Here is a 26078-nt window from a genome sequence, read left to right as displayed (position 1 = left end):
CGTGAATGCTACTAGTAGACGAGTTTCGACTTACGTTCTATTCGATAGAAAACATTTTGATAAAAGGCTTAAGCCGTTTACGTAAAGTTATCATTCCGATGTCACTCGCTTTAATATTAAAAGCCACGTTTCATTTAAAAAGTCTAAACGGAATAAGAAAATCCGTAAATCTTCAGATAGACCAATGAGGCAATTAATTCTATACATTTTTATACAGTGTGATATTTTAAAATAATTTTGACCAAAGTTTTTTTTTTTTACTTTAGTTATTTAGCTATGAGCGCAACAAACAAAAGGTTTTTTTTGACACATCAGATTTGTAATAAAAATATTCTTAATTAAATAAATAAAAAACATCAAAGTTATCACTTGTGGTTATACCACACTCTACATTTATCTAAAAAAATAGTTTTAAAAACTATTTCCATAGCAATTAAAGAACTTGGCAAATACGTTTGGTTCCTCTAAATTTTTCTTTGTTATCAACATATTTCATGACGTAAGCTTTTGTGTTATTAAAAAATGAAAATAGAATACTATGTTGAATAAAGAACTTAAGGCTTTTTTTCTGTTGTGTCAGTAAATACCATATCAAAACTTGCATTATGCTATAATAGTTTTATTTGTTTTAAAAAACAAAAAAAAATATAATTTCAAACGCAATATTGACATTTTAAATGCTTAGTGTAAGTACTATTCGTTAATTAAAAGTTTACTGTACTGGTAATACCAATAATGTACATTTATCGCTCAATTTCTAGTCTCTGTATTTCTGCGGAATATAAGATTAATTTAATATGTGGCAAAAACTGATACTATCCATATTATTTGAGTTTTACTTCTACGTTAATATTTCGTTCCTATTTTATTGTATTGTTAATAGCAATTTTTTTTTGTTAATGTCAATATTCCATACCAATAGTTGATTTCAAAAACGTTATATTTTGTAAAGAATGTTTTTGTTTCAAGTATCTCATTTTTGCTTCATTGTAACTGTAATTCCAGCTTTATTATTTATACAAATTATTTTATTGATGTTATGTCTTTTATTTTCTAAATAAAATTTTAATCGACAATTAAATTTATTTATTTCTGTTTTATTTTACATTTATCACCCATCAATGTTTGTAGTAATGCATTTATGAATCATGTTTCAATATAAAGTAAACTAAATCTTCTACAAATTAGGATTACAAAGGAAAAAGTACAATAAATTAGTGAAAGTAGAAAATGAAAAAAATATACAAAAAAAGGAATCCTTCCCCGTTGATCCTTATGTATAGCAATAATATAGATGATTTAGTTGAAATAATCGTGCCTTCATTGAACTTGCTATAATAATTGCTACAAGTTATCTACAAGATCTTTTCTCTAACATAATGAGGAATATTTATATCGTACACTAAAACATCAATTTTCGACACAAGTCAGAGGCATTTAAACTCTTAATTATTTATTTATTTTCTTAATCCATCTATTATTTTGTTCACGTTTCGGTAAAACATCATTCTTTAGACAAAACGATTTTCAAGTTTTTTTTTTTGTTATGAGTACAAAATAGCTGTTACTACGTGAATATTGAGAGTGCCAGTGGTATTCCGCGTTATCGGGTATCAAGAGGATAGACTAGACAATCATCGCAGATCCATATAAAAACAGTTTTAATTTTGATGTCCGTACGCAAAAAAAAATGTTATATAATATAATATCATATAAAGAAAGGTAAGGTACACGCATCCCATCTCAATTATATTGTACACGATCATATAAAATTCTCAAAGAAAGTAATAATTTCTCGTTCGCTTTTATTACAATTGGAAATTAAATTTAAATCCAATTTAAGTAATTATTGGTACTTTCTCACATTTTTATTGTAAAAAATGTTTTTAAAAATTGCTTCATTCTGGGAGTAACTGGGGTAGATGAAAATAAATTTATTTTGGTTAAGCCAGTTAAGAGTAGATATGTAGGAAATAGACACTACGGTTCTTGGCAGAAAGATATATTGTGTATGAAACAAATAGTTTTCGTTCCACGAAACTAAACCATAGAGATTTTGAATACTTCTCACAGATTATACGAGTGTTAATGTCTCTGATCTGTATTTTTTAAAACATCCCGAATTGCCTTACTCGAAAAATTATTCTTTCATAAATAAATAAAAAAACTGCCAATATTATTCACTTTTAGAATGAGATCGTCGTACTCAAACTAAATTTTATTATGTGTGTGAGACTTCGTTAAATATAGCAGCCATAGTTTGTGAGTTTGGCATCTTTGAAGAAAAGGAATGTGCCAGAACTTAAATTTTTAAATTATTCCATGACATGCTCGCAAAGAAGTTAACGTTCAGTTTCACCGGCGCTATATATTCTGTATTCATTTATATTGAGCTTTTCACACTTGATCAATTGTTTGTATTCTAAATTATAACAATTAGTTAGCACCTTTTAAAGATATCATTATGTTCGTTGCCAAATTATTTGCAATTGATCACAACCCGATAAAATTAAACTCACAAGCCGTATGCACGCAAGCTTCAGTTTGTGTACGATATGAATCTCATATTTCTAGATGAAATTATCGATAATGCTCAAAAGCTAGTTTGCTAGACGATGCTGAATTTAGACACTTCTAAAATTGGAATTAATATATTGCTAAGCAAATAAAAAAAACAAAAATGTAAAACACTAACGGGATAAATACAAGAATATTGTATTTCTAGTTTTAAGTAAAGGATATGTGATTAGATGTACAATATTAATAGAAGAAAAAGTAGTTTTAGTCGCAATTGTTGATTTATCATTCAGCATTATACGTGTTCTATCGTCACAAAACAATTTAATCATATTAAAATTTATTTAACCAAATCACTTATCCTGTTCAAATATCAGTTATATTTGTAAAGCGCTTTATCAAAATTTTCAAATGATAATACATACAATAATGATCTGTTTAAGCATTATTTTGAAATATTTTTAATTGCGATATTATAATATCTCTAGTACCCTGACCTGAAAATAGGTTCATATGAGATTTTCGATTTATGCACAGAAACGGTTATCGGATTCGTTGTGACCTTATTATTATGTTATTTAATGTTTTATCACGTCAAGTCATGTGAACAAGGCACGCGCAATCCACCGTGTTTATTTATTTATAATTAATTGAATATTAAGAAACTATTGTCGTTTTTAACTTCAAACATCAACAGATGCTATGACTTGTTCGTAGAATAAATGCATCCATTGCGTCTTATTTGACACGTAATTGGGGCGAACTTTTACAGATTCATTGCGCTGCATCCTAACACCGTATTTATAATGTTATATTTTGGCGAGAATATTGCCTTGAAAATTCCTTAAGATATCAATCACAATTGAATTGTTTCGTAAAAGTAGACGTATGAAGTTTTATTCTATAATAATAATTATAATATGATAATGATATTTTCCTGACATCCATTACCTAGTTTTACTTCATTATTTTCGTGTTTATCAATAACAATGTTATTTTATACTTAGTGTTAAGATAGAACGATGAAAAACGTCCGATACATAATGCACTTCGATAATTGTGAAGGTAGTCCCAACTAGAGGATTCACTTCGATAGATAATAGTCTTAAAAATCAGTGACTGTTGTCGGAATGTCTCTGAATAATATTAACTATGAAGAGCTCCACCAGAAAAGATCATCTACGCATCGCTAATATTATCAAAGAACTAATTATATTTTGAAATTTTGCAGTCATTTGGCACAAAAGCATAATCAAGATTCGGCATTTCACTGCTTTCGTAACAGATGCGGTGGAAATAAGCACACTGATAGATAAGTCTTAGTTTAAACGTTTAGTTGACAAATGTATATCTACTGTCGAGTACAGCTATTCCCAAATCGTTTAATTCAAATCCAGGAGTTCATATCAGACCGTACATCGGTACTGATTTGAAAAAGATTGGAAGTCTGTTAGCTCCGCACGAGAAATCTACTACGTGATCTAATTGAATTGTAGAACTTGATGACATCTGATCTAGACAGACTGATTTAATATATTATGGAATCTTAAAAAAAACCTAAAAACTAAAGTCTCTTTTCTCCTTTACACGATACTGTGTCGTGCAATGTGAAAAGTACGATAATACTTCATACGATACCAGTTCTCGAAGACAGCATTCGTAAATGTAAAGGGGTACATCGCCTTAAACGAAATACGAATTCGTTTTAAACGATCCAAAAGTATTATATTGTTTGAATTAGAAACAATTTGATACGCCCCAAAACATACGATATGTCATTCATCACGCTCATCATCATGCGATCATGCTCATAAAATTGTCGATGGGAATTGCAAATTAAAATAATGACCGTATTAAAGAAGTACCTACATGTAATGGGTGGGTTGGAACGGTATCCGAAAACTAACAGACGTAGCATATAGACGATGATTCCCACATCAATATTCTTCCACTGGTGATAGCCGACCAAGGTAGGCTCCCCACTTCATTTCTGCCGCGAAGCATTAACGCGTTCCAGTTTGAAGGGTGGGGCAGCCTTTGTACTATAGAACTGAGACTTAGAACTCAGGTCTCAAGGTGCGTGGCTGAACTCATGCTGTTAATATCTATGGGCTCCGGTAACCTCCTAATACCAGATGAGCATTGAGCTATGCATTAAAAAAACTACTGCGTCACGTTCGTCTTTTCCCAAGTACATATCTCAATTTAATATACATTTTTGCACAGAACTACGCAGGGGTAAGAGAGATAGCAAGATATTTCCATAGTTTTCTCACTAAGTTCACACTCTTTTCGTAACCATAAGTCTATCTTAAATTATTCGCTACATAATTTTGCAATAAATTACAAGGCTTGATTTCGATTTGTTTTAAAATGGTTTCATGCAAATGCTGTCTTTTGATTAGGAAACAACGCTATTCTACGAATCGATATACATCTAATAAATCGTATTATAGCTAGGTATTAGTGTAAATGGAAAAGAATAGAATTGTGATCTGAATATTAAATGATAAGTTGAAAAATAAGTTGTGTAATAAAATTAAGACGACTAAAATAAAATGTGTGATTGTATTAATTATTGGCTATGATCGATATTTCTTTATGAGAATAACTATTCTCGATAAATTATTAATTAGAAATAGAAATTATTGTGAATTAAGCGTTAGATATTTTTAGACTAAAGACCCGAATCTTGCCAACACTAAACTGCGAGTTTATTTTAATAAATAATTTGTTGTCATCCGTACAAGTTGTATTTTTTTACCTAACAGAATTTCCTCTTCATAGAAATTAGATACTTACATGTACTTAAATAAAACAAGGGTTCCAAATTACAGAACAATATATTTTTTAATAATTAACAACACTTTGGTACATTTATTTTTATAGTAACACCTAATATTTTACATTCATATTTGTTTCGTGAAACAATCTAATAAATTATGAAATTATGTTGCCTTAGCGTATCTTTATTAATTCTCAAAAATAATTAAGAAAATGTTACATATTTTTATGATCCTACACGACGTAATTTATAATGATAAATTTAATTTCATTTTCGATAGAGTAATTTTGAAAAATATAGATGTCTTTGCTAACACACCAACCAGCACAGTGATATAATGGACTAATATGGGTTACATTAAATATTGCTAAACGTGGCTTGCGGTAAAAATTGAGTGATACGTTGCGGCAAGAATTGAGTGATACATTGAAGTGCCAACATTGAAGTCGATGTTCGACTTTTGAATCTGAAGAGCATAAGACGAGAGAGAGAGACGGAGAAAGATAGAGAGGGCCCTTTTCTCTCTGGGCGATCTGACTGGCAGACAATCTCACGGTCTACATCACGGAATAGATAAATAAGGTTGGAATGGTAATGTAGGCGGGGCAAGCGTGCCACAGTTATGATTATACAAACATAACTCGACCGATTCTTTCATTCACCGCGTTTAGTGCGCTTCGGACTACTTGGGCGAACAGATCTCCGCTTTATAGTGCCGTGTTGTGCAATTATAACTAGTAAAACAAAAAATCAGACCTCAAGTATAGAGCGAGGAGGTATATCTTTCGATCGGTAAGTCGAAATTACCATTTAATTACAATATTATTTGTCTAAAACATAAAAATATACTGAGCATTATGAAATTCCAAACATTAACAATATTATTGCAGCAAGTTATAAATAGCATACATTGCGCGATGTGTACTCGCCCAATGAACGCAATGACCAAGTCAGCTACCAATGTACTACATGCATTGCGTTCTCTACACTTCAATCTTTGAAATTTCGGCCTTTGCCCTGATTGGCCGTGGTGCATTTTGTCGATAGTGAGGTGACCATGTGGTGAAATAAAATCATCGACAGAATTCTCGACTATATTTACATTTGACATGGATAATTTTTGCATTATTTTATATTTAATTAATGATACCTAGTATATTCTTAGTGAGACGTATTTTAAGTAAAATAAATATGTATTATTATTATTGAATTATTATCATGGAATTAATGTGAAGGTATAATATAAAGGGACATGTAGACCTCTCATTTACGGGTATTTACTATATTGTCTAAAACGTATTAAAATCTAAGTAAAATGCTATTTGACTTATGCAGTAAATTAAAAATTTTAGGTTTCCTAAAGAACCTAACGCCAGCGAACAATGGATTGACGTGACAGGTAGAGGAAACTGGAGACAAAGACGAGTACTATTTGCTCTAAACATTTTACTGAAAATAATTTTACCATAAAAAAATCAGAATACACTTAGTTTTGAAAAATTCATTCGCAATTAATAGCAAGCGCCAACTGCTTAACAAATACGTTTTATTCCAGGAACAGTGACTATTTGTAATTAATAAAAGTAAAATAGTTTTCTTTTTCAATATTTATTTCATGTTTCATTTTCTCCATTCATTCATCAGATAATTTATCGATAAAGAATATCGATTTTATCAAGCACTAGCGTGTATGAACATTTTTATTGCCTTTTTGCATGTGTGAGTGTGTATGCCTACGGGTGTTTTGTGCTAGTTTGCGAACGAATATCTGTCCTGAGATTTATGTGTGGGTGTTTTTGTTGTGTGCGAAATACTTGTAATCACAGTATGTGTATGTGTAGAAATTAAAATAGTGGGGATGAAGCGGCGACACTGGTTCTAATACAAAATTAGAGCAAAGGCCTTTCCAACCTTATTTATCTATTCCGTGGTCTACATACTGTACAGGGTGGCCCATAAGTCCTTTGATATGAAAAAAAATTATTAAAATAAAACTAATTACATTATGAATTAAATTTTTATTTACATAAAAAGCTTAAAAAACGGGAATTATTTTTTGAAAATAACATCTCCTAAATGTAATCCGTTGCGATCACGGCACTCTTGCAAACGACGTCTAAAATTGTCGATGACTGCGCGGCACGTCACTGCTGAAATGCTTGTCATTTCTCTGCGGATGTTTTCTTTTAGGGCCTCAATTGACCGCGGGTTTGTGTCGTATACTTTAGCCTTAAGGTAGCCCCACAAAAAAAAATCCATCGGGGTCAGATCTGGACTACGTGGAGGCCAGGAAATGTCTCCTCTCTTAGAGATAACTTTGCCAGGAAAAAGTTGACGGATAACGGGCATAGCAGTGTTAGAGGTGTGAGAAGTGGCCCCATCCTGTTGAAACCACGTCCTGGCATTAAAGCCTGAAAAGTTTTGCAATTCTGGTATGAAAAACTCTTCGATCATAGCCACATATCGCTTACGAGTTGACTGTGTCGGATTTTCGCGAATAGACTGTGTCACTGTGTCTATGTTTTGTTCCGTACGTGACGTCCTTGGGCGACCCAACCGCGGTTTATCTAACGTCGAACCGGTCTCCTCGAACTTAGCAACCCAGTTCTTAATCGTTTGAAGAGTTGGAGTGTCGTCAAAGTTGTGTAAACCTTTGTGTTCTCGAAATTTACGCCGCGCAACGGTTGCCGAATTGTCGTTTTTATAAAACTCGCGCACACAAAACGCACGGTCCGCTCCGGTAAAACGCTCCATCGCGACTAAATTCCCAGAAACCGAAGTTACTCCCCACGCTTCCCCTGCACCGCTCACGCGCGCCCTGTTCGTTTTATTCAAATTTTACTTTTCAAAGGACTTATGGGCCACCCTGTATAAAGTTATTACCCAAACTCATACACCCTACTGAAAGCGACACTTACCTTAAAGCAATTCACATTCATATTCAACGAGACTAGTGTTAACTGTGTTTCCTGAACGTCGCGTCCGATGTCATATCTTTATACAAATAAGGTAGGGAGATAATGACATTTCTGTGCCTCTGGTAAGAAAGGGGGGACCAATCTGCCTGCGATGGTGACATAATTTTGGATACGCGCATTCGTCGATGCCTCAATTAGATCTCGGTCGACTATAAGGCTCTCGAGTGAGAAAATATATATATATTACAATAAAATACAAAAAGCTGCAGTGTTAATGTTATACATTCCTGTCAAAAACAAGAAAGCACAAAATAGATGAGTATATGGTGCGAATTTAGACTCGGTACAATGTTTGTGGTGCGATCTAATTTCTCTTCGCCATAAGATTAGATGTTTGGCACATCATTGAACATATTTGAATATAAACTGTAATTATATTATACTTAAATCTTATTTGTATTGGTGCATGTTACTTAAACAATATTTATAGAAATTGATAGAAACTTCAAAGACTATTCGAATATATTCGGGGATTCATTGGTACAATAAGGCACAGATTATATGCTGTGAAACAATAGATATACTTGCGTGGAGTAGGTACCTACGGAAAGAAACTTCAAACTAATGTTATGGTAAATCTTTTAAACGAATTCTTATTTATTTATTTATTTTTTACAATTACACGTGTAATAAAATTGAAACACCAAGAATAATATAACTGCCACTTAATTTTTTTAATTGAAATGGTAAAATTATCGTTTTCTTAACATTACTAGTTAACACTAGTATGAAGAAATGCTAACGTTTACATAATATATAAACGAAAATATACTAAAAATATCCGCTACTCTCTAAGTTTGGAGAAAAACGAGATCTTTTCTAGTTTTAGAATAATGACATGCATAATACGTAATTCATAAACAAAAAACAATATTTAATGCTTTTGTAAAATAAAAAAGCGTGGTGTCGATTGATGACTAAATCACGAATGATTTTAAGAATGGAAGACATCGCTTTGAAAGTCACTTATTGATTTATGTAATCAATAATTAATATAAACAAAAAACAAGCTTTTGAATGTAAATAACATTCAAAAAGCAAATAAACTTATTCCGAATAACTGAATACGTAAAAATCACATACATATTTGTTCCAGAACGTACATGATTATTACGTTTTTATCACTTAGAAAAATAAACGACTTACTACATAAATTAAGTAAGTATTAATAAGTTTATCCTCAGTTCTCACATTAATTTAATATATAGCATTATATTTATCACAACATGCAGATTTGTAAAAAAAAATATTTTCAATTTATTCGAAAGGAGTTATTTGTATACAATGTATTACTGATCAGTAATTTCGAAATTTGATAAACTTTATGACGATTCAATGTAAGTATTTTATTTCGTTGACGTTTGCATAATTACCTACACAGGCTAGTTAGGTATTATATAGATACACGAATGTATTTCCAGAAAATAGAATACTATGAATTAAAAGGATACATCTTCGCTAATTTGTTTGTATTAATGGGCTGCGAACACTAATGATCGATATATCTGGATCTAATTTGTAAATTTAATCAGGAATTAAGTATCTGATTGCTTTATTATAAACGAACGCCTCTCTCCTCTGCAAATTAAAATACTAATTTGACTAATTATTGATTTACGTCCTCAAATGCATGAGTTGATTTCCTCGACGTACGAAGAAGGGAAGATTCCGTAGGAGCCGTTGAGATCGCCAGACCACCAGCCGTCATCCTGTTTTTCGTGGATATTTATTATGTCTCCTGAAAAGAGTTGAATTATGCGTGTGCTTGTTTAACATTTTTTTACAATCCTAGCAATCGAAGATGTTTGGATTAACCAGGAAAAAAGACGTTATAAATATATATATATATGTATAAATATATATGTGTATGAACATTTACATCACTCAGACCTTATCATGTTCTGAAACTCGAGACGTACAATTAGTCGGCAAGTTTTGTTTAAAAGTTAATATTTAAATGTTATCTAATCAAAATATCGGAAACCAGTCTAGAAATTCTAAAAATTGCATAAGCGCTAACAATAGTGAAACTGAATACGAATGTAAAAGGAAGTTTAGACGTAGAATTGAATTACGTTTAACAGTGAAACACTTTTTGTTCGTTGATAAAAAAACACCAACCAAGATTCGCTGTTTTTGTACGCTAAATTGACTACAGACAAATCGTGCTGAGCAATCCAATGAAGTACCGTCTAAGAATATACCACCGTTTTTCTATATTTACATAAAATAAACATTTTGGAAATTACGTGAGTACGTTAAGTGATTTTTGTGTAATGGTTTTACAATTTAATAAAATATGATTACTCGTATTTTCCTCATTTTGTTACAATCCTATCTACTGACTGTACCTTCAAGGGGTTATATTAGCCTCACGGAAGATATAGGCGAGCTTGCGGGGCTCAGCCTGGGAGGCTTTGTAAACATCTGCCCTAGCAAAAGCAGCGCTGCGCTAAATCTAACACCGGATCGAAATCGCGACCCACTGAGAAGATCCGGCATGAAACTCAGCGGGCTGTGGGTTGTGTTACGAAGCCTCTATCACATTCAACAGGTTCGATGAGAACGGTGACCGTTACTTGGGATTTTCCTTACAATATCACATTAATAGACTATTTTTTCGATAAATTCCAATTTCAAAAACCAAACATACAAATGGAATACGTCGTTTCGTTTATATTTTTTTTTTACCTGGAGACAACGTGAGCTCATCATTCAGTCTCGCTTCGTAAGTGTATAATGCCCTGCATTTCCCCAAGGAAGGAGTCTGCGATGCGCCATCCCCGTTCTCATTCTTCATCATATCAGTCAAGTCAGTGGAGCTGTCACTTTGTGACGAAAACTCATCTGGACATAAACAATATCTATGTTATGACGATCCTTAAGATATTAAAACTGTACAAGTAATGATAAATCGTATCGTTCGTGATAAAAGTCTTCACTAATGTTGTAAAATATAATGCAGCCTGACTATCAGCTATGTAAATGTAATATTATCGAAGAACAAAAATTCTGACATCAACTGTTGTCTTTTCATATGAGTCATGCGCTGAAACTCAACAATGATAAATATCTTGAAACGAAAGTCGTATAATCTATTTAAATCTATAGGAATATTTATTAAAACGATCAATACAAAAAAGTATATTTCGTTTATAAATAAAGTTATTATCAGATGTGTATTAAAAATGCGTTATAACTTGGAATTCGTTAAAGCCTGTTTTTTTCCAGATATATCTGTACTAATATATAAATCTACAGTGGTTTTTACGGATGTTCCGTTACAACTACTGAACCGTGCATCCGATTGACTTGAAGCTTGGTGTCCATGTAGACAATACATGTACTTAATGGATAAATATTTATATGAGTGTTGGACTCCCTACATCAGTTGCGGGGGCGTAAATGATGAGATTTTTTGTGGGAGTGAGAAACAATAATGTTAATTTTAAATGCCCAGCGAAGCGGACGGGTACAGCTATCCCTTATATGAAGCAAGCACCTTTGACATTTTCAAGTTATTGACACTCACCAAAATCACTGTCATGTTGATTCGAAAGACCGTCACCGGCACCACGTTCGCTCCAATCTAAAGGACTCTCAGGCGGGACTGGAGTCCCCAACATCTGCGCCTTGCCGTCCAGCAGCGTCGGCGTCGGTAAATCGACACTTATAGGAGTCATCACGGGGGTCGCCGGCGCACTCTTGTTCTCAGTGTTTCTTCTAAATGAAAGATGCTCTATCCTTAACTTGCTAGATGCTCTACTCATGATCGAATCCCGCCTTTCTCTTTCTTCACCTCCGTTAACGCTTTTAGTTAGCGCGGAGTAGTTAGGTTGGAGGTTTTTATTTACTTCGTTCTGGTAATCAGTTTGCAGCCACGGTGGTACCTGGGTAAAAAAATCATATAAGGTATATTTATTGGTAGGTAGGTCGCTTTGAGAAGGCGGCACGACACGACAGTCAAAAACCCTCTTGTCGTGGCCGCCGGAAATTACATATCCGATCCTGTGGACCGAATGGTAAACAGTAGACGTCACCGTCGCCCAGGACAGGACATTACGGATCCTCCTGATCCATTAACTTTTAGGTACCTCAAGCACCGGTCACCATCCTCACCGAGCCCGTCGCTTGCGACGAAGGGCTAGACGAGAAAATTAACCCATAGACACAGCCCACTGAGTTTTTCACCGGATCTTCTCAGTGGGTCGCGATACCGATCCGGTGGTAGATTCTGCGAAGCACTGCCCTTGCTAGGGCCAGTGTTAGCAACACTTCCGGTTTGAGCCCCGTGAGCTCACCTACACACGTCAAGGCGAAGCTGAAATAGCCTCTCAAGGCTATCTATCAGCATAGGTAAGATAAAAAATAGGTAGGTATGGGTATTGTTTGTACACATAGCTAAAATTTTGTCTATATCTATTTCAAAATTGTCACGTGTTCCAGTTTGGGAGAGTTTTTAACCAACATATAGAACGGCCGCGAGGCTGTAATGTCTGCGCGCAGCGTTAACTAGTTAAAAGAAGACGTGAAGCTCTCTTTTCTCATTCTTTAACTCATCTAGATGGTTGATTAAATTAAAAAGAATCGAAAAACGCTTTATCACTACGTTGTGTGAAAATATACTTGCTAAGCGATGTACTTTAAAACAATGTGACAAAAACACAACCCTACCTTCAGTATGCTCTGTTGTAAGCCTTGCTTATCCCTGACCACTTGTATGTGTGTGGATAGAGGATGCTGCACTGGGGTTCTATTGTCTAATTCGTTTAGACTCGCCGTGATTTTGTACCTAATTGCTTCTAAATACGTTAGCATGCTTCTCATCTGGAAATAATTGTATGTAAAGAACATGGCCATGAAGACGTGTTACGATAACCCTCGTTGTTTTTATTGTACACTATTGTATATATTATTATTGTTATATATACAATAATAAGCAAAATAATTAATAATACCAAAATAGAAAGCAAAACAATCTTAGCCAATGTCATATGCAAAGAAAAAAATAATAATAATTAAATGAGTAGTATGTAGCTAAATATAAATTAAGGTTATTAATATAGGCTTCTTTATCTTTATACAATAATAACATATTATGTTACATGGATATTTTACGTGGTGCCGTGTTAAATTTAGTTTTAGTTGTTTTTTCGCTTTGCATTTAGTAGCTATTTGCAAAAAAAAGTCGTTTTCCTAACAAGAACTGTGTGCCTAGAAATCTACGAACTTAAATAATAACAAAAGGGAAACTAAAAGCTTCATTTCGGAATCGACTCGGCAATTAGACACTTCTAAGATTTCATGTGCATCATCTCTTTCTCTCTCTTTCTCAGTAGTTTCCCTCATTTCAAAGCGATCGTTGTCAATACATTATTTTAGGCGCTAACGACATCTGCAATATTATATTTTGTATTTAAGACAAGTTAATTAACTTACATGATAAAGTTTATCTGCGACATTTTGCTGCGAATCATCGTTTCCGAATGTTGGTGTTTGTTTGATGGCCATCGATAGCTTTTCTAGTCCTTGTTTCGACTTGCGCTCTCTGTCGATATCTTGCTTGACAAGCTGTAGGATTTTCAAAAGGGCCTAGAAAAAAAAGACAAAGGCGTTCAATTATTACAAATAGTTAACTAATTCGAAGGGAAGGTCAGCTGAAAGTAGGTAATGGAATCAAATTAATGTGATCTAAACTCCAACAAAGCACCTACTTTATAAATGCTTCACATTCGCGGTTCATTCCATCACAAGGTAATTACTTTTTGCCTTTGCTTGGCGACTGATAATTATTGTAATGGTCAGCGAACCTAGATTCATGGAATATGTTTCTCGTTACTACCTGCATACTTAGAACTACTCCTGTTAAATATAAATCACAGAACGGACAGTGCTAAAACGTTATGTACTTTTAATTTTTATTTTTAAAACTCAAACCCTTGTTTAATTTTTGCTTCAAAACTGTATAGTAGTTTTTTTTTTTCATTTTATAATGATTTGTATATTTTATGGTGGTATTTATTTATCTGCGAATATAATAAATTATCTATGGCGAACACCTAAATCGCACTAACAATGGTAATATGAAATCTCACGCACAAACAAGTTTCGAACGACAACTTTCCAACATTTGGTCTAGCAAGTAACAACACCCACTGGGTGGTAGATATCCGATGTCTATCTTTATAGTGGTCTTGAATAAACCTAATAAATTCAAAAAGTAAACATATTTTTCACTAAGCTCACCCATGTTAACGTTTTTTTTTTATTGCTTCGATGGGTGGACGAGCTCACAGCCCACCTGGTTTTAAGTGGTTACTGGAACCCATAGACATCCACAACGCAAATGCCGCCATCCACCCTGAGATATGAGTTCTAAGGTCTCAGTATAGTTACAACGGCTGCCCCACCATTCCAAACCGAAACTCATTACTGCTTCACGGGCTGGGTGGTGGTACACACCCGCGCGGGCTCACAAGAGGTCCTACCACCAGTAAGGCCACGTTAAGGCATCGTGATGTCAGTAGCACAATTTAAGTTAAAGGATCAGCAGAGGCCACTTACAGAAATACACTTTGATTTCATAGATCAGAATCAGTGTTACACATCCAAAAGCTAAATAGCATTCAAAACAAGCATACCTACATTCTTTTACCAAAACCTGTTTTGGTTTATTTGTAAGTAGTAGTAAATCAAAGAAGAGTGTAGTGTCCCTTGGTTATACAAAAAAATTGTTTGTCGATTAATATTATCAGTGGTCGAACGGTGTAATTTTTCATACTATTCATTCTTTCCTCGTCGAAAACAATGGATAATTACCTGTTTGCGTCGTTCCCGATTCATAGCTAAGGTCGTGTGTTCACAGTAGAAATCAGGCAAGAGTTGTTCACTCGCGCCTGCGGGGGCTGATCGCACTCCACGCACGACCCTCATGTCAACATTTGCGTTTGCATTCTTAATCGGATTCACCAGTGTGTTCGTGGCCTAATGTTGAAAAAAACATAGTTCAAACAATTGAGAGTCAAGGCCACATCATTCTAAACTCACCATTCTTACGATTCAATCTTGTGTTAAACAAATATAGAGGTACAACAAATCGCTATTTGCAAATATAAAATTTACACATAAATACACATATGTATAAAAAAATAATTATACATATTACATTTGTTATTGTATCACACGAAATATACCTCAGCTAATTGGGAAGGTACGGCAGAAGTTAATCTGAGGTAGCAATCGGCTGCAGTCTTCAGCTGTGAAAGTCTCTCTTCCTCAAGGGACTCCAGCATACCAGCTCCTTTCATAACGCTGGTTTCCCATTCCAATCTAAAAAAACGCAAATACGTTACTAAATATTCTATAAAGTTTCCGGATTGATCAAAATGATTGCTAGTAGTAAGATTTGATTACCTGGCTCTTTCAGCTTGAACACAAACATTATAATAATCCACTTCAGTTTTCTTGACAGCATCCTCTGTCTTCCGTTTCTTTACTTGGAGTTTAGCTGCGTCTCTTTCATTTGACGTTGTTGTGACGCGTTCAGCTCTAGCCGCGGTCAAAATCGAATGGGCATGCGGAATGTGACCCACACTTGAACTGCGCGAAATGCGACTGGAAAGAATACAGGAGTTCCTGAAATTATGTATTGCTGTTGTCTTATAAGTAAACGCAAGCACAGGGTAACTGTCCAAACATTCGCCAGTGACATTCGCATCGCATTGAAGGATCCTTCGAATAAACCCATGACGTAACCAGACTTCATTATATTACTTGACTAAAAACGAAAACAGAGCCTGGTTAGGTCACGAATAACACATTCATCAGACCTAAACTCTAGAGAGGCATCTTGCAACTTCTCGTTCTCTCTCGCAGCGGTGTGTGACTGTTTCTTGGACTTGGCTTCAGCAGTTCGCCAATCGGATAAAGTCCGTGTAGTCTTATCCACGTTCCCTTCAATCTGTCAGATAAAAATATATATATGTGATTAATACCATTTAACGATAGACAGATAAAGAATTAAAATTCCATAATTAATTACCTTCTTCCTAAGTTTCAATTGACTGTCGATTACGTGTTTCATTGGTTTCACTAGCTCATCCGATAGGCCACTTGAGTAATTTCTGTAATATATCGAATACAATTCAGTTAAATTTCTGTTTCCCGGAGCGTTTTAATCGAGCTGATAGCTTGTTTACCTGTGTATTTCAGCTCGTTTCTCCATTTCTAAGGCGACATGTTTCCATGCTTCCGCGCAGGAGCCGACACTTTCTTTGCACGCTTTGCTTAGTTTGGTGCTGAGCTTGGCCAAGCATTTTGAATAATAATTTTCCGCCTCGACTCTATAATGAGAATCAGACGATTCATTGCAATTTCAAAGATAGACTTTCGCATTCGTTTACGTACGCGTTCATAGACAACGAACGCAATTATGTCGCAATTGTTTGTTTTTATGTCCGTGCGAGTATCTTGGGACATAAAAACGGTTCGGTTGTGTAAAAATGATAATGCAGAGTAGTCCAATGGGCGAGAATAAGCTTTAGAGCGCGTTATTTGCGTCTGTATCTGGCCCACTTGGCGGAACCTCGCGACGCGCTATTTTTGATTTTGTGGCCATTGCCGCGTCCTTATTTAAGCGTATGTTTGATTGATATCAAACGGCGAAAGACGCGCGTCTGATCAAGATCCATATTATCACGCGTTTGGTGTAATCACATTAAAATATGCTTATTGTTGTTTACGGATAGCATGGCTCTGGATCATCGGACCGTTTTGCTAGCAAACAATATGACATTGTTATGTGAGTTAATTGTACCTAAACTTTACAAAATAAAAGTCGATAAGATTGCCAATCTAGCATTCGCACGACTTGCCTTTAGTATTGATCGATGGAGCGGAGCGTAACAACAGAATTGTATTAATGTTTTATTTTTTTTCATCGGCATGCTAAAACGTTCATGGTACCATAATGAACGCCTGCATACGGCCGAGTTATCATTTGTTGTTGAGAATGTGAAGGTCAAAAAACATTGAAGACGGCACCTACTTTGTGACGTGGGTGGAAGCATACCTATTGTTAACATTTCTCTGTTAATACATTTATTTCGTTAATATATTTATAAGTTGTATTTCATTAAAAACATACCTTTCTTGTAATATTGAAGCTAGCTCCTTGCTGAAGTCGCTTCCTTGTTTCACATAACGACGAAGTTCATCAAAACCATTCTGAGCCTGAAACAAAACAACATTTCAGTTGAATTTAAATCTTCCTTGATATTCATATGAGTAAATTGGTTTCAAAAACGGAAATAAATTCCAGTCCAGACTATATTTCGTTACGATGTCAATTGTAAATTAAGGTTTTACGTATGATCTGGCTTTGAGGAGTAGACTAATGTAATGAGCTAATGATAAATGGTCCATCTAAAAAAATTATGAAAAATTGATATTTTGAGCAGTGCTACATAATGCTGCAGAGAACCGAGTCTCAGGGATGAGGAAATATTGGGGAGAGGAACGAGGTACGAGGTAAGACAAGACAGATGTGACTTCTGAAAACGCACTGTGCTGAAAGTATGGGGGATGAAACTGGTGCAATACGAAGGTAATGTGGAATATTAATGAGGAATCAATATCCATAATGTCACATTGAAATAAAAACCTAACAGCTAATAAATAATCGGCAGGTTTTACTGAAATAAATAAAAATAATTGAAAAATTAATAAAATAAAATTTAATGGAAATCATTTCAAATTTATATTAATAAAGTTTTTTTTTTAATATACTAGTGTAACCCGGTCACACTTTGCTTTGACTTTAGATAATTATATGAAAAATATCAATTCCTTAAATACTATTCGCTGACTCTGCAGTGACTACTCTCATCTCTTCTGGTTAACAGATACAGCATTGTTATTGTATTTTACGGATACAGTTTTCGCGTTCACGAACGAAAATCGACCGAAATAATCTAATGACAATAAAAATTGCGAGATTAAACCGTAAAAGTACACGGGTATTTAATTGTGTACACGGGTATCTTTGTACCCAATTAAAAATACTTAAAAATCCGTGGAAATAAAAATTATATTGTTATCTTTTGTTAAATATTATCTATATATAATTATTATCTTTAGAATATCTGACCGATGGCTAGAAGAATAATCGAATGATGAATATCAAAGTTATTAAATAATAACAAAGCAAACACTAACATTAAAATTGTAATATTAATACGTATGAAACAACTTGTATTATCATTATGAATGAACCGATACTATCTCAAATAAACAAGCACAAGTATCTAATGTAATAATTAAAAACGACGGTTACAATTTGTAACGTGCAAAATTATTAACGTATATTTTTTTCTTCACAACTCTGCCATCATATATTATGTATTTTGCTGTAATAAAAATACGAAGCAAGCAAATTTCTGATCTATCCTGATCACAATAAAAACAAAATTAACATATAGATACTTAGATAAACCACAAGAAACTGACATAATGAAATGTTTCGATAAAAAACGTTCGTAATTTACTGGTCGTGTGTGATTCAGAACTGGTATCTAATGTTATTAATATGACATGCTAAAAAATAATTTCCGACGTAACCGGAGTAATGGGGCCATCAAAATAAAATGTTACCCTTAAGTAAGTTAAGTAAGTAGAATACATTGACTCTAAATTGTCTTGTTTGTATGTTCCTTGCGATTTCACCAAGACTTTGTCGATCAAGGCGCTCGCCTAACCCTAAAAGGTTTTCAATGGCACGCACCGGACGCACACGGCACGTGTTAGATATTCCGATGCCGCTCGATGGCCCGATCGTCAGCTGATTTCGACGGGGTTAAAATAGGTCGCTCATGCGGTGTAAAATCAAATTTTTACGATGGTAATCATTGGCGTTTTTTGTATATACACTTTGAATGCAACACGAAATTTGCCACTTTGAAAAGGCGGCACGAATGAGAACCTTCTTGTCGTGGCCGCTGGAAACTACATACCCAATCCTGTAGACCGAATGGTAAACAGTCGACGTCGCCCAAAACACGTCATTACGGATCCTCCCGATCCATCAACGGTGCTTTTAGGTACCTCAAGCACCGGTCATCGTTCTCGTCGAACCCGTCGCTTGCGACGAAGGGCTCGATGAGTGAATTAACCCATAGACACAGCCCGCTGAGTTTCTCGCCGGATCTTCTCAGTGGGTCGCATTTCCGATCCGGTGGTAGATTCTGCGAGGTACTGCTCTTGCTAGAGCCAGTGTTAGCATCACTCCGGTTTGAGCCCCGTGAGCTCACCTACTAGTTAAGGTTACGCTGAAATAGCCTCACAAGGCCTTAGGTAGGAAAAAAAGCAACCTTGAGTTCAAAGCATAGTAGCAATCGAACTATTATTAGAAAAAATACACTGAATCCTGAACCCTAAATTTAATTTAGTTAATAAATAACCCACTGAGTTTCTCGCCGAATCTCCTCAGTGGGTCCGATTCCGATCAGGTGGTAGATTCTGCGAAGCACTGCTCTAGCTAGGGCTAGTGTTAGCAAATTCTCTCGGGTTGAGCCCGTGAGCTCACCTACTCGTCCACACGTAGCTGAAATATCCCCTTAAGCTACCAGCTAATAGGTAAAAAAGCTTAATATCTATCGTCAACTGAATTAACTGTCTTTATGGACAAAGAATTACTCTTCATCGCATATCTATGCATAGGTACGTAACTAAAATGGAAAAATACCAAAACAGTTCTTTTGATACGTAGATTTTGCATCGAAGCGGGATGTTTGGTTTCTGTTTAATAGCTAATTAGGCTGTGTTAATAAAAACGAACTTCAGATATTCAGTGTCTTGGTCAATGATCGCTCTGTTCCGTGTACCAACATTACGTTTCGAGCGTAATAATTACTGTTCACCACTTAACCATTTTAAAGGTCGCGCTGGAAATATCCTAACATAAACAATCAGATTTAACGTTTAAATGTTGTAAATTTTAAGTTTAATCAAAAGTCAAATATAAACAATTAACCAGAGACAAACAAGTTAATTTTTTTCGCCATTTGTCAATTGTTTTTTATTTATTTTTCTTATTCAATAATCATTGACGAACTTCAGCTTGAGTGCTTCCAATATTTTCTCTTGAAAGTATTCAGTTTTTTTGTTAAATATCAATAACAAAAGAATAGAGAAAATATAATGCTTTATGCATCAGTAGAAATCCTGAATTCCGAGATGTCAGTGAATGTGGTCGAATTTGCAGTACTGAAACTACTTATATTATTTTATACAAATGCAACCAACGTTAATGTAAGCTCAAGATGAAATTTGTCCGCATTAGATCCAAAAAGGCACCTTAGAAAATGACTCACACATAAAAAACAACAAGCAAATACAACATTCACACATATAAAGTACATACGTATAAAGATACACAGACAGCTACATCGATGGCTTAAAAAAGTCTTGGCTCAGTGCAAAGCATTATTTGTTCCCAAATCGTAGCTTTTTATTAAGTGACAGTATCAGTCAATTTGGTAATGATATTAATTAAATAATACACACAAAATGCAACTTTTAGTTCGAAGTTCACAATGTCGAAGTTCTACTAAGAATTATTATAGCAAGATTTATCTAACAGCTTTGTCCCATAACACAAAATTTAAACTCCTCATAATTCATTAATCCTGTAAATTATTAGGTTGTTTTCTACGGTACCAAGATATATCACATTAGTAGGCCGTTGACTGTTAGAAATAACAAAAATTTATTAGTACCCATCAAACCCGCTTACACGAATAAGAAACGCGCTTGAATTACTGAACTTTCTAAATATAAACATATATACATGGACTCTTGCATTCCTAGTTTAATTTATTAACGAACTGCAGGCGTAAACAAATGAATAAATGTTTTCCTATCCATATAAATTAGCTTCAAGTATATTTTTCATCAAACATTTATGTTACAAAATCGTAACGAAAACAATTAAGGCTTCTGCGTTGGCGTTAAACAAACTATAGGAGGACGAAATTCTAACAGAAAATATTAAAAATCAGGTCAGCGAATCTCGGCGGGCGACCTCGCATGCGCTTCGTACAGAATCAAAACAACTTATAAAATAAAGAACTTCTTAGTGTACTTTTTAGAAAATTACAGGCGCGCTTCACTGGGCCCGGCGCTATCTAGGGTGCGTTGATAAATCATCCGGTTCCAGCTTAAGATTATCTGAACAATGGAATGCAGAGATTGACATCTATTATGTAACGGCTACATAAACAACCACCACGCTTAAGTAGAACGACTTCAACCTATTTGGAGGAAATAGGAAAATAGATGACGAAAAAGTAAAGGGAGAATGAAAGATGATAGTGACAGAATATTGGCCCGATATGGAAATCAAACCCAAGATCCTCGGCTCAGCAGTCAGGGGCGTTAATTACTGCACCACCGCGTTGATCTCCCATGAGTTATTGCAGTAAATCAAAACTTGTAAAGTTTCAACAGCTTTTAACCTAGTTTTTGACTGAACCGTACAAATGATGTCGGAAATTATGAAATTGTTCCTATAAAATACGATGTGTAGGGTGATAGAGAAATCAGGTTTGAGCCCCATGAGCTCACCTACTAGTTATCTTTCCGCTGATATAGCCACTCAAGGCTATCAGCTAAGGCAGGGAAAAAAAAAGCTAGCGATCGCATTTCTCCTACCTAATATATATACAGACAAACATCATAAGATCAAATGACTTCAAAGTAATTTTAAGGATTAACAGATTAAATTTGTAAAAAAAAAAAAATTATGAGAAAGAATAATATAAAGAATAACAGTAAAATTTAAATTGGTTTCCCTTGCAGGTTGAGTGTTTCGATTTGCTGGCTAATTTGGTTGGCACTAATTTAGAGATAGAGACAGGTCAAGCTAAAAACAGGATGGTAAAGTTTTGTGAGTCCGCACGTGCGTTTCGATTTGCTGGCTCATCTGGTTGGCACTAACTTATAGTTTAGCGCTAACGTATTTTGCCTCCTGACTACTATTTTTCGGGTAGACTGACGAACAAGCTCATGGCCCACGTGGTATAAAATGGTCGGAGGAGTCCACAGACATGACAACGTGAACGCTGCCACCCTTTTTGTTTTTAATTAATTAATTTTATTTATTAATCAGGATTATATTATCTCCCGGTCATTCGTATTGTTTTGAGCCGGCTGCCTCATCCGTCAAACCCAAACACATGATGTCCCCACGGTAGAATAGAACAAACTGTGGTATATGCCCGTCTCGACTCAGATCATGACCTCCCGTAAACGCGGGCTGGTCTATTAGTGTACTGGTAATATACGCGGAGAGAACTGAAACTGAATCTCCCCTGAAGCCTTTTAAGGACGCGCAAAAGAAGACTTTTTTTATTGCTTACATGGGTGGACGAGCTGACAGCCCACCTGGTGTTAAGTGGCTACTGGAGCCCATAGATATCTATGACGTAAATGCGCCACCTACCTTGAGATATAAGTTCTAAGGTCTCAAGTATAGTTACAACGGCTGTCCCACCCTTCAAACCGAAACGCATTACTGCTTCACGGCAGAAATAGGCGGGGTGGTGGTACCTACCCGCACGGACTCACAAGAGGTTATACCACCACGTAAGCACCGAAGTGTCTTTCCTTAAATAGCAAATTAAAATAAACAAATTTCTCAATCACAGTACATACATATTATTTCGTAATATACGTTAAAAAAATAAAAAGTCTGATCGTGTGCACAATCGCCGTAAACGCAATGCGTACAAAATAATTGCTTGCGTCGTACGAGTGAAAGTATTACATAAGAAAAGAAAGATGCTATCGCGTTATTATATATGTATATTAGAATTGTCTGTTATAGTGCGATGAGAGTACTAATTATATTATTTTGATAACAAAGTCATTGGAATTATATGAGAATTCAACCCCACACCCACAATTTTTTTATTTAATGCCGTGTAAGCAGACGAGCACATGGCACATCTGATGGTGAGTGGTTACCGTCGCCCGTGGAGGCTAGCAATGCCAGGCGGAGAGCCAAGCCGCTGCCTACTTTGAGTTCAAGTTGTCCCAAATTACAAATGCTGTATTAAACTAAAATATATGTGTGTGCTACGACCTTTGTTTTAGGAATCATTATAAATGGTTTATTATTTTATCATATTATATCACAAAGGGACCCGTGGTCTTGAACTCGTGATCTTTTTCATAACAAATCACGAAAAATGGATAGAAGAAACGTAAAAGCACACACATTCTCCATCGCTGTCCACTTGTTGTTGAGTGGTTAATGGGATCCATAGACATTAATCACAACACGGAATCCGCCACTCACTTTAATTCACTGCTATTTATAAGAGTATTTTGCAAACAGAATATTCGATTTGAAAGGTGAGGCAGCCATTTTACTTTAAAACTCAGACTTGGAACTGATGTTTTTTATTTATTGTCGTATAGGCAGACGAGTATACGGCCCATCTGGTGGTGAGTGGTTACCGTCGCCCATGGAATTCAGCAATGGGGCAGAGCCCAGCCGCTACCTACCGCTTAATACTCTCCACAAGCCTTGTTTGAAGAAGGACATGTCATAGCGCTTAGGAAACACCGTGGAGGGGAGCTCATTCCAAATCCGGATGGTAAGTGGCAAAAAAGATCTCTGGAAACGCACTGTGGATGAACTCTACTCCGATGGCGGGCGGTGCGATGGTTAAACCGAGATGATGGTATCATCTCAAACAATTCCTCATGTTTCAAGGTGTTTTCGTTGTAAATAGACATATATACTATGACACGTAACAAAACTCGTAGATGGACCGTAAAAACATCCATAAATAAAAACAGATTCACATCCACTTTTCTGCCAATAAGGTCATCCTAACTTTAAGACAGAGCCAAATAGCTCAGAGGTGTAATTGAAAGTGAAAATTTCAGGTAGAAATCTACCTCATTAATGGTCATTAATTTCAAGTGACAATTGGTTACAAACTTGCCTGCGTAAATGAATAACTTGAATTGAGATATTGAATAAAGTGAATGAAAAAACGAATATGATTATATTATGAACTTAAAAGAAAAAAAAATTAAAACTAAACAGACCTTTAAAAACATCACGAAAGTCGTACGTGGAAAACGTAATCGCACGAAACCTTGAATTCATTATTCATTTAATTTTGAAGGGAACGGTTCAATGCCGTTTCAAATTATAACACTTACTATACGATACCTACACATGCTAAATTGTGAGTTTTAATAAAGTAAATAATACTCTTTGCCAACAGCACGAATTTCTTGAAAAATAAGACTTATAATTTTTTCCAGGATTACATTTTCAAATCATGTTCGATAAAATTTAGGCTAGTCATAAATTTATCACTGTGAGCAACGCAAAACAAAAAAATAATAATGAAACAAAACAAAATTGCATTAAAAATATTAGGTGTTATATAGAGGGGGCTAACCAATAGTCTAACGCAGTGATTCTCAACTTTTGTGTGCCGCCAAATTTCCAAAGTGTGCCACCAAATTTTGCGAATATATAATAATGTTAATATTATTAAATTATATCATTTTAAAGAAAAATATTTTAAACATGAAAATATATTGAAAGCCACAAAATAAAAAATAGTATATTTTAGATTATTTCGTATATTAAAATTTTTTGATAAACTATTTATGCAGTGTGTTGTAGTAAGTAAATAATATTTATCTTCTTTTTTTGTGTGCCGCCAAATTTTGAAATCGTTAAATATGTGCCGCAACAAAAAAAAGGTTGAGAATCACTGGTCTAACTAGTCGTGTTTAAACGAAAACGTTTAAATTTCACAGGAATATATTTTAGTTTTACTAAAATTATTTATTTTTCGTTTTTAAGTAAAACTATAAAAATAAATTAAAAATGAGAGTGCATTAAAAAGTATTTTGACTTCAATTAATAACTTATTTTATTTCGAATTTGTTAATTACTCGATTATATTTATTCTGTCTTTTAATTTAGCTTAAAATAGAATACCATGACTGACTAACTTTTTTCGTAATCATCATATTTAAATATATTATAAACACATTTTTTTTACCACAGCTCAGACGAATTTAAAAAACCTTATATATTAAAATCCGTCAATGGGTTTAGGCTGTACAGTGTGCCAAGCAATTATATAAACGCTCGAAAAACCGTCAACCTCTTTTAGAATTTTCGTAAAAATTATCTGACGTTCATGACATACTGTATTAATCATTACGAAAGAACACTCGCAGTTTTGACAGCTATTTAAAAATACTTGGAATATGAATCATTTTTCAAAAGCAAAGAGGTTTATAGAAAAAGTTGCAGCATCTGTTTTTTTCTTTTTTCTTTCGTAAAGCGAATGTAGTTTCTGCTAAAGCGGAATGCGGTGGTTTTGCTATAAAATACTTGTTCGTGAATTTATGAATTAAATAATAGTATTTAAAGGCTTCAGTTTTAAAAATTTAACTATTTTCGTAGTCACGTAGTCAAAATATTAGATCAAAATGTTACCATGATTTTTCACTTAAATTGACATATCGCGTTTGTAAACGTTTAGTTTAAGATCGCAAATTGTATTTAGCAACGCTGTAGACGCTAAAACCAGTACAGGTGAAGAGTAAAATGATTAGGGACCATTACAGTGAATAGACTGACTAGTAATTATGTCGTGCAAGGACGTCACGACAACCGAGACCGTGTTCGTTGTACATTATCATCGGTTATCGCGCAATAAATTTACGAAACCATACAACTCTTCACTTCGATGATCTGT

The 26078-nt window shown here is 34.7% G+C and overlaps 1 protein-coding gene across 2 annotated transcripts in view; it reads right to left on the bottom strand.

Annotated features, from left to right (window-relative positions):
* Positions 1-8850: 8850 nt before the first annotated feature.
* Nost (Nostrin) overlaps positions 8851-26078 on the bottom strand; it is a 79733-nt gene continuing 62505 nt past the window's right edge. For both annotated transcript variants that reach the window (XM_089732930.1, XM_089732893.1), the window contains exons 3-14: positions 17426-17511; positions 16479-16622; positions 16322-16403; positions 16110-16240; positions 15694-15894; positions 15474-15609; positions 15100-15264; positions 13720-13872; positions 12955-13107; positions 11813-12170; positions 10972-11127; positions 8851-10018 (exon numbers count right to left, since the gene is read on the bottom strand). In XM_089732930.1, the coding sequence (XP_089589056.1) occupies positions 9903-10018; positions 10972-11127; positions 11813-12170; positions 12955-13107; positions 13720-13872; positions 15100-15264; positions 15474-15609; positions 15694-15894; positions 16110-16240; positions 16322-16403; positions 16479-16622; positions 17426-17511 (1881 nt within the window). In that variant the 3' untranslated portion in view covers positions 8851-9902. The remainder of the gene's footprint in view (positions 10019-10971; positions 11128-11812; positions 12171-12954; positions 13108-13719; positions 13873-15099; positions 15265-15473; positions 15610-15693; positions 15895-16109; positions 16241-16321; positions 16404-16478; positions 16623-17425; positions 17512-26078) is intronic.

This window comes from Bombyx mandarina, chromosome 01 (genome assembly GCF_030267445.1).
Source record: "Bombyx mandarina strain Sakado chromosome 01, ASM3026744v2".
In the NCBI taxonomy this organism is placed as follows: Eukaryota; Metazoa; Arthropoda; class Insecta; order Lepidoptera; family Bombycidae; genus Bombyx; species Bombyx mandarina.
Note: the sequence above shows the minus strand (reverse complement) of the source record. Positions and strands in the feature narration are given on the sequence as shown.